The sequence below is a fragment of the Melospiza melodia genome, chromosome 3, assembly GCF_035770615.1.
Source record: "Melospiza melodia melodia isolate bMelMel2 chromosome 3, bMelMel2.pri, whole genome shotgun sequence".
NCBI lineage: Eukaryota > Metazoa > Chordata > Aves > Passeriformes > Passerellidae > Melospiza > Melospiza melodia.
Genome location: NC_086196.1, coordinates 139,556,100 through 139,565,925, shown reverse-complemented (window position 1 = coordinate 139,565,925; position 9,826 = coordinate 139,556,100). Strand labels below are relative to the sequence as shown.

Below are 9,826 nucleotides of genomic sequence, written 5' to 3'. Positions count from 1 at the left end.
GCAGCTCCTGGGAAGAGGCCAGAGAGCGGCGAGGGAGGGGCTGCGCTGGCAGCTGGAGCAGGAGCACAGCTCAGGGCCCCTGGGGCGCATGGGGGGAGTGTGTCTGGGGAGTGTGGGGTGCCATGGGGGGAGTGTGTGAGCGCTGCCTCCGGGTGCTGGGAGCAGCAGGCTGGGCCAGGCAGCGAGCAGGGCAGCCGTGGGCTGGGCAGAGGGTGCAGGATGCAGGCAGGGCTGTTGGATGGGCAGAGGGGCTGCGCCAGTGCTCCAGGGAGCCAGGAATGGCCCCGGCTGTCTGCACTTGTGGATGGAGGAGTTGTGCTGGGAGGATGTGGGTGATGGTGAAGGCAGCACCTTGTCCAGGGCAGGTTGCTGGCTGAGTGAGTCTCTGTGTGTGTCTGTGTTTGTGTCTCTGTGTGTCTTTTCTGTCTCTGAGATACACACTCAGCTTTAGGGTTGATCCTGCAAACAGGAAAGCAACAGGCACATCCAGGGTGCTGGGAAGGAGACCCTGGCTTTTGTGCCATTCCACACCAGGCTCCAGCAGCCTGGTGGGAGCAATCCCCAGGGTTGCAGCTGCTGCAGAGCCTCTGCCAGGAGCCTGGAGCCTCTCACAGCACCTTAGGGTAAGTGTCTGTTCTTCCTCCACAGACATGGCTTCACAGGAGTACACACAGGAGGGGGAGGCAAAGACACAACTCCTGGCAGAGGCATTTGAGAAGGAAGGACTGGATGCTGGATACTGGCTGCCCAAAGCTTCACAGGTGCTGGGAATCAAGTGCAGAGAAGCCCTGCAACATCTGGAATATAAAGATTACCTCAGGCTGGAGTGTGAGGTACGGCATCCCTGGGAGAAAAAGGCACTGCAGAAACTCCTGAAAATAACAGATGACAAAACGCGTGAGGAGATGCAAAAGCATAACTTGGAGAAGACAAAGCAGAGACAAGATGAGGCTAACCAAGCTCTGAAGGATCTGACAGAAATGCTCAACAGTCACAGCCACAGCCAGGATGCTCTGAGGGAGAAAGCAGAGACTCTGTGGCAAGCCATGGAGATTCCCAAAGACTTCTGGCCACACCCAAAGAAACCCTTGGCAGATATGCTGGAGAGCATCCATAAGCAGCTGGAGCAGCAGGAGCAGTCAGCAGGCAGTGGGAAGAACATCCCTGACACAGAGGTGCTGAGGCGGGCATCAGGGGGACTGGCCCTGCAGGGCATCTACAGAACCAGCAGACCTGAAGATGTGCTGGCAAAGCGAGAGCAGCTCCTCAGGGTTCCTGAGGGATTCCAACTTGCTGGTCCAGAGCAAGGATCTCTGCTTGAGAGGAAGGAGTTCTCCTCCTCTGCAGCAGAATCCACTTTCACCAAGTCCATGGAGCAGCTGGGCTTCAGCATGAGCGTTTCTGCCAAATGCCCATTCTGGGGGATTAATGTGGGAGTGGGTGTAGATCACAGCAGCACCTCGCAGTCAGAGGACTTCCACCAGTCCCGCTCTGAGCAGAGCTACTTTTGCATCACCAAGTACCAGTACATCCCTCTGGCCTCCTGCTACTTCCAAAGGCATCAGCTTCGGCTCTCGGATGCGGCTCTGCGGGAGCTGCAAGACATGGAGCAGCTTTTGAGCTTCAGTCAGAAAGAAGACAACTCCACCTTGGTGAAGATATGTGAGAGTTTCTTCAGCAGGTTTGGGTCCCACATAAACCAGGGTCCCCTCCACTTTGGGGGCATATTCTGGTGGAAGGCGTCTACAGAAGGATTCCGAGCTGAGCAGCGGGAAGAGGTGAAGCGACAAACATCTGAAGCACTGAACAGCTTTGTTGGGGCCAGCTGGGGTGGCTTTGGGGCCAGTGTAGGAGGGACCCTGGATGTTTCCAAATCCAGCTCACAGGCTTCTGTCCTGGGGGGAGTCAGAGAGAGTTCTCATACAGCAATTCAGCTCTACGTGGTCAACACCGGCGGCCCAGCAGACACAGCTTCCCTTCCTCTGTGGAGAACGGGGCTTGTGTCTGATAACACAACGTGGTGCGTTATTGACCGTGGCTTTGAGCTGATCCCAGTGTGGGATGTCATCCTGCGCAATCACTGCAAGGATTTTAAATCCGTAGATCAGATGAGCAGAGCCCTCAGGGCTGGGTACAAAGAGCTGACGAATCAGAGCATTGGCACCGTTTTTGGAGAGGAACTGGGAAGTGCAGTGCAAGAGGCCAGAGATTTCATGGGGATTGTGAAGGCCTGGGAGGTTACAAAATTGGATGAAAGGAAGCTGCTCATGCTGATGGAGCTAAAAGATGATCTGAGTGCAAAAACCAGGAACCCCAGTGTGTGGATCAACGTGTGCCTGTCAGACAAAGCCCTGCAGGACTTCCTGGTGAACACTGTACAGAGCTGCCAGAAGTCACCTCCAGAAAACACCACCACTATCAAGGCAATGTTGAGGAGCCTCCTGAATCCTCATATCTACTCTGTCAAGGACTTCCCTGATGCTTCCTTCATTATGCAATGGGTCCTCCAGACTGAGCACCCACTTCCCAGATCTCCCAAAGTCTCTGAGCTTCAAGAGCTCATCAAAACACTGCAGCAAATGCAGGAGCACATCCATGCTGTCACCTACGCACCAGGAAGCTCTGCTTCTGATGTTCATGAAGCAAAGATAGAAGCCACCCTGACCAGCAGCCTGGCAATTTATTCCTTACTCCAGTCTCTCCAGGAACAGGCTCAGAAGGACATGGAACTGCTGGTGCTCTTGATTGTGACAAGCACAGGATACCAGGTGGAAAGCAGCACTTTCCAGCACCTCCTTGGACACCCAGAAATTCAGTACATGGCCAAGGAAATGGAAGCGGCACATGCGGATTACATGAACCTGAAGGAGCAAGATGCCGACAGAGCTGAGGCCTCCCTCCTGCTGACGGGTCTGACTGTGACACCCGAAAGTCAAAAGCTGTCCCCTGAGCAAAAGAGGGAGCGTTTGGTTTTTATGGAAAATCACATGAAAGGCTTGTGGTCCCCACGGATAAAGAATCTCCTCCAAAAGCACAGTGGAGATGAAGACTGGGAGAGGCTGGAACGGGACTTGGACTCCTTGATCAGTGGGGGCTTGGATGACAAATGGGATGACCAGAGGATGCAGAACATACTCAGTGACCTGGAAGACACTTTTCCAACACATGAAGCCCCCAGTCAGTCCCAGTCCAAGTCAGACAGCAGCAAAGCCAAAGAAAATGAAGCCATTTCAAACCAGGTGTTCCTCCAGCTGCTCAAGCGCCTTGGACTGGAAAGTCACTATCCAAGGAAAATGGGGATGGGAGATTTCCGCACCATCTGCAAGACATCTCTGCAGGAAAGCCAGCCCAGCCAGGACAATGAACTGCCACTATACTTCTTGAAAAAACTATTAACTTTGGATTACCAGGTGAGGTACCTGACTTGCTGGGAAAGGAGCAACCCAGGCCTTGCATCCATGCCAGAAACCAGAGAGCAAGAGCACCAGCAATCAGACTCCTTTGAAAACTTTTTTGATAAGCTGATGAAAGCAGCCCCTGAACGTGCAAACAGGGATGGCCATGTGCACCCCATGGACCTGCAGATGGCCATTTTCCATTGTGCTGATGACTTCCTGAGACAGACCCTGGCAACCAAGCTGGCGTTCTGCCAACTGGCGCTGCCTCTGCTGGTGCCCAACCCAAGCACTTCACGCATCGAGTTCCCGCTCTATGCACTCAGCCAAATCCAAAGGAGCTGGAAAGAGGTGGAGAAGGCGGGAAAGCAGGCCCAAACAAAGAGTTTCAACAACAAACTCATCTTTCAGGCACACACACCCATTGTGTCCTTCATCCGCATTGGCAGCTCGGCCTCCTCTTCCAAGTCCCAGCTCCTCAACGCTGTGCTCAGCAAACGCAAACACGACACTTTCTTCCACCGCCACTGCAGAGGCAGCACCAGAGACCGTTTGCTGATGGAAGGGCTGGTGGAGATCGCCTGGTACTGCCCTGGTGGAAGCCCTGATGACACCTTTGAGTGCTGTGTGGCTTTCTGTAACCTGCATGGAGATGCCAGAGATCACGGAGCACAGCTGCAGTTCCTGCAGGAGATATCTTCTGTCAACGTGGCTCTTGTGTCTGACTGGGAGCACATGGACAACAGGGGGAAAAAGCTTCTGCAGGACCTGTGGCAGTCACAAAGGCCTTTGGTTTGTCTTCTCACAGAAAATGACAATGCTGCAGCTGGACAAGCAAACAAAAACATAACAATAGGGATCAAGAACAGAAATGAAGCAGAACTGGTGGAGGAGCTGACCAAGACAATTGGGAATCTCCTGCAAGGCTCTAATCCATGTTTCAGCCTGGAGTCCTGCATGGACAAAGCTCGCCAGAACGGATTCATAGTGGATGCAGATCGAGCTGCATGTGTGACAGCCAAAGCAAAGGCAAAGGAGCTGGTGGAGCTTCTGAAGAAAGAGAAGCTGTCTGAGATCAAATCCCAGCTGCTGCCACTTCAAGGAAAACTGTGGTACCAGTGGTGCCAAAAGGACAAAGAACTCACTCGCTTGCAGGAGAAGAGGAACAAGAGCGTTGAGCATCATCGCAGCCAAATTGAATATGAGAAGAAAGCAATAAGAAAAAAGCAACTTGACCAAGCTTTCCCTCTGAACACACTGATGAAATCATTCCTTGGCTTTCTCCAGGTCCAGCCAGCAAACACCAAGAAATACTTCCTGCACTGGATGAAGGTCTTTATGCATGAGCTGTCTTGTGGTCGCCTTGAAGAACTGAGAAGGGACTATCACAAGTTATGGTCTGAAATCCTATCAAGAAAGAAAAGCAAGGAACAGCCCAGGGGCAACGATGAGTTGCTGAGTCATTTGGATGCCCTCTCTGATGAAATCAATGATTCATCCATCGGCCTGGAGAACCTATTGAGAGAGTTAGGGCAGATTTATGAAGCTCTGGAAATAATGAACTACAAGAAAGACAATTTTGTCAAACTGCCAGAAATTGCAGCAGATCTGATGGTTTCAGGGTACCCCATGGAGCTGATGGATGGGGACGCTTCTTACCTGCCCTTGCGCTGGCTGGGAGCAATCTTTGACAGCTTAATTGAGAGGCTGGGGGACAAACGAGTGTTTGTGCTCTCCGTGCTCGGCATCCAGAGCACAGGCAAGTCCACCCTGCTGAATGCCATGTTTGGTCTGCAGTTCAACGTCAGCGCAGGGAGATGCACCCGCGGAGCCTTCATGCAGCTCATCCCAGTGGGCGAGGAGCTGCAGCAAGACTTGGGCTTTGATTTTGTGCTGGTGGTTGACACAGAGGGACTTCGTGCCATCGAGATGTCCAATAAACACTCTCTGAACCATGACAATGAGCTGGCCACCTTTGTCATTGGTGTTGGCAACTTGACTGTGATCAATATCTTTGGAGAAAATCCATCAGAAATGCAGGATGTTCTCCAGATTGCTGTGCAAGCTTTCCTGAGGATGAAGAAAGTCAATCTTTCCCCAAGCTGCCTCTTTGTCCACCAAAACGTGGGAGAAGCAACTGCCAAGGAGCAGAACATGGAAGGACGAAGGCGTTTGCAGGAAAAGCTGGATGAAATGACTGTGGTAGCTGCTCAGCAGGAATGCTGTGATGTCTCCTCTTTCAGTGATGTCATTGGATTTGATGTGAACACCCACATTCACTACTTTGCTCACCTGTGGGAAGGAAACCCCCCAATGGCACCACCAAATCCCAAATACAGCCAGAATGTCCAGCAACTCAAGAGCAAAATCCTCCAGGCTGCCAAGAAGCAATCGCAGTGCAGCATTCTGAGGTTCTCAAGCCTGAAAGATCGTATTGGTGACCTCTGGAATGCTTTGCTGAATGAAAACTTTGTTTTCAGCTTCAAAAATTCCCTGGAGATTGCTGTGTACAGGAGACTGGAAAGTGCCTTTAGTCAGTGGACCTGGAGGCTGAGGAGTCACATCTTAGATATACAGATGAGACTGGTCAACAAAATTCGGAATGGGGACTTGCAGAATGTCACCAGACAGCACCTTGAAGGGCTGGTGCAAGAGACAAGTGATGCCATTGAGAAAGAAGTGGAAAAGTATTTCAGGGAGGACAAAGACTGTGAGACACTGGTCCAGTGGAAATTAAGCACAGCGCTTAAGCTGAAAGAACTGAAAGAGACTCTTCTTCATGAAACAAAAAAGAAATGTGAGAATCTTATTGAGCTCCAGAAGGAGCAGAAGAAACTGGATGAAAGGAAGCTGGACTATGAAGATGAGCTCCTGAAAAAGAGTAAGGACCTGGCTGTGAGTCTGAAAGGGAAGAGCCTCAGTGAGAGTGAACTGAAGGACGACTTTACTCTCCTCTGGAACCAATGGATTGCCGAAGTCTCCCGTGCTGCTCCTCCTCCAGAACGGGTGGATATTGATGCACAAATCGAAGATGTGCTTCTAGAGCACTTTAAGGAGCCGGGTTTTCATGCACGGATGAGGTCATTTGCCAGAGGCAGAGGGTTTTCTTTTGATCCAAAAAAACACATCATGAAGAAAAGGTCTTTTGACATTAGGTCACTTTTGTGGAGCATTTCCAATGCTGATTTGATCAAGTTTGAGCAAATGACAGACAACATCATAGCGCGTGTGGTGGCAAACATTGCTAAGAAGGAAGAGGAGAAACGCGATTACAATAGAAATTTTATTCATGAAATTCTCAATGAAGTACAGGGAGCTGTCAACTCTGTCCCCAGTGATGCAAAATATACTTTTAACAAAGAGTACAGCATGGATTTGTCTCTGTATCTGTGCACAATGGCAGCAGAAAGGTTTAAAGCCATGCACAAAGCATTCCGAAAGGCAAATGACCCAGTTGTGTACCTGAAAAGCAAGAGAGAAGATTTCTTCAAATGTTTCCAGATTTCTTGCCAAGGAGCCACTTCTGTCACAACTTTTGCTCGTTTCCTTTGTGACAAGATGGAATCAGCTCTTCGCCAGGCAGTCTATGAGAGGACAGCTAAAGACATTGCTGAGGACATGCAGAAATCCCCAGATTTCCAGGGCAGCAGAGGCAATCTGGAAGTTTGCATCCTGAGATATCTGGCAGAACAGGAAAATTTTGAGTATTTCAAGGAGTACCTTATGTCTCCAAAACAGTTTTGTGAGAGTTACATTGAGAAACGTGTTAGGAGTCACTGTTCAGATGGGAGTCGGAGGCTGGAGACTTTCTTGGGTTCCTCCCTTGATATTCTCTATAAAAACATCCTTTCAGCTGTTTCTTTATCAACCCAAATTGTCAAAGACAGAAAAGACAGAGAAGACAATGTCTCTCTTTGGCTGGATGAATTTTGCAGGGAACTGACAGAGGTGATCAACTTGCCCAGAAGTGACCTGAAGGGCATTGAGCACCAGGAGGTCACAGACATTGAGTTCCTGAGCAGGGCCATGACAGAAGCTCTGAATGACCTGAAGGAAAGGCTCATGAAAGAATTGGCTGGTGCTGACCTGAGCTCGTTTCCAAGGCAGCCTCACACCATCCTGGCAGAGCATTTTTCAGGGTGCTGGGCACAGTGTCCCTTTTGTGGGGCTGTCTGCACAAACACCATGCAGAAACATGACGGAGACCATCAGCTGGTCTTCCATCGCCCAGAAGCTTTGACGGGAATGAAGTGGCATGGGACAGACCATCTCACGATCGATATTTGTTCCAGTCTTGTTGCGAGTAATTGTACATTCAGATTTGATGATGGCCCATGGATCCCTTACAAAACATACCGTAATGCTGGACCTCCTGTTTCCACTTGGAACATTCTTCCTGATTCATCCATGCAAGCGTACTGGAAATGGTTTGTGTCTCATTTCAGGACACAGCTGGAAGCTTTGTACAATGGGAAATTTCAGGGCAAAGGAGAAATCCCTGAGGCATGGCAAAGAATTACCAAGCAGGAAGCACTGTCTGAGCTGAATAAGCGTTAGGCCATATCAATGTGGAAGAAGAACGTCAACAGCTTTGTAGTTTAGGAGAACTTTGTACCAGGCGCTCGACAAAATGCAGTTACAATGATGATGCTCTCAAACCATGTTCACCTAATGGCATCTAAATTTCCCAAATTTGGTGAAATAAGGCAAGTTATTGTGGCTGTTGCTCAGCAATACCTCACTTCATGAGAAAGCCAAATTGCTCTTGCCTTCCTGCCTGACCTTCTTAAAGCACCTAAAATCTGACACCGCAAAGGCAGCTTTCCTGCAGCAAGGAGCTGTCCTGCTTGGAGAAAGGCCTGTGGGACCTGAGGCCAGCTCCACACTGGCTGCAAGCTTGGCTGCTTGGCTTTTGGGTGCCATCCTTCCCTCCCTCATTGCAGCCTCCTGCATCAACTGAGGCTGTTCTCCCAGCAGGAGCTGCTGTGCCTGTGGCCTCAGGAGAGCAGTGACACGACTGCCCCAGGCTCAGGCAGTGCTTTCACTCCCTGTCTCAGAGGTGCTGTGTCTCTGTCCAGGGGAGCCGCTCCTGCTCAGGTGCCTGGGGCTGCTGCCCTTCCCTCCAGCTCTCAGCCCCAGCAGGAGCTGCTCCTGCCCTTGGCCCCTCTGCTGAGCAAAAGCCTTTGGAGTGCCCCATATGGAGAATCCTGTCTGCCAGCACCTTCTGCAGCAGCCCTCGGGGCAGTGCTGGTGCTGCCCAGGCAGGCTGGTGGCACCAGAGCCGTGCTCTGGAGAAGGTGGCACCAGCTGGCTCTGCCCCAGAGAGCTGTGGGGGCTTTTGCTGTGCAGGTGCTGAAACCCCACTGGCAATGGGAGGGCCAAGGCCTTCCTGGAGAGCTGCTGAAGGGCTGCTTCAGCCTCATCCCCTGCAGGCTCTGTGTGAAAAATGCATAATATACGCTTGGTTCTTCACAAATATTAAAATGAACACTATATGTGTTATGTTGGAAAGTTATGTTGTATTAATCTCTTTTAAGTAGTGTGGTAAGTATAAATTTTAGGCTATAGCATAATATAAAATAGAAACTATGTGATGGATGATACTTTTCTAGTAGCTCAAGGAATGGATAAGAGAATCAAGAAATTCTTCGCATAGAGATAACAGCAACAAGACACCAAAACCCAATAGAAAAATTACTGCCTCCTTATCGGGAAGAACCAGACTTTGAGCGACCAAGACGATTGATTTACAAGATGAAGAGGAGAGTTGACAATAACCAGAAAAGACCCTTTGTTTGAAAATAATTTTTGCATCATGTATGAGATATAGGAATATGCAATATGCTATTGCTTTTAAGGATTAATCCTTTGGTAGCAAGGTGTGCTTTTGCTTGGCAGAAGGAGTAAAACGCACCCAGACATCTGTAACTCTTTGCTTTTTATTGTCTTCTATTGTCCTAACCTGGGTGTCCAAATGCTTATTGCTCTAATTTGTAATACAATTTTCATAGCAATTTTATTAGCATAAAACTTTGAAAATTTTAAAACAAGTGATTGCTGGTTTTCACACTGTGCTAATAAACGTGTTGATTTGGACTGCTCTGTGTCTCCTTTGTGTTCAGGGGAGCCACAGCTGGGGGTGACTCCAGCTCTATGTGCTGCAGACAGGCAGGGGACAGGGGGTGGCACTGGGGAAGGGGGTTGGACAGCAGAGGCTCTGCTCCATTCAGGGTCTGCTCCAGGACCAGCTTCACTGTCTGCAGGGACAGTGAGAGGGCAGGAAGCCCCAAACCACAACGCCCAGGGAAACCAATGTTGGTGGCAGGTGCCAAGGGAGGCAGGGCTGGGAACAAAGCCTGGCCTGTCACACACAGGGAGGGCTGAGAAGGTTGATCCCAGTGAGGTTCTGTGCTCTGGAGCTGCTCAGCTGG

General features: G+C 50.2%; 1 protein-coding gene across 1 annotated transcript; it reads left to right on the top strand.

The window, feature by feature from the left end:
• The first annotated feature begins 650 nt into the window (after nucleotides 1-650).
• On the top strand, nucleotides 651-9,491 carry LOC134416528 (interferon-induced very large GTPase 1-like). The gene has a single exon (XM_063153247.1). The coding sequence runs from the start codon at nucleotides 651-653 to the stop codon at nucleotides 7,950-7,952; it is 7,302 nt and encodes a 2,433-aa protein (XP_063009317.1). The 3' UTR covers nucleotides 7,953-9,491.
• The last annotated feature ends 335 nt before the right edge of the window (nucleotides 9,492-9,826 follow it).

Coding starts and splice junctions, on each gene's coding strand:
- LOC134416528 (XM_063153247.1), top strand. CDS start 651: ATGGCTTCACAGGAGTACACACAGGAGGGGGAGGCAAAGACACAACTC.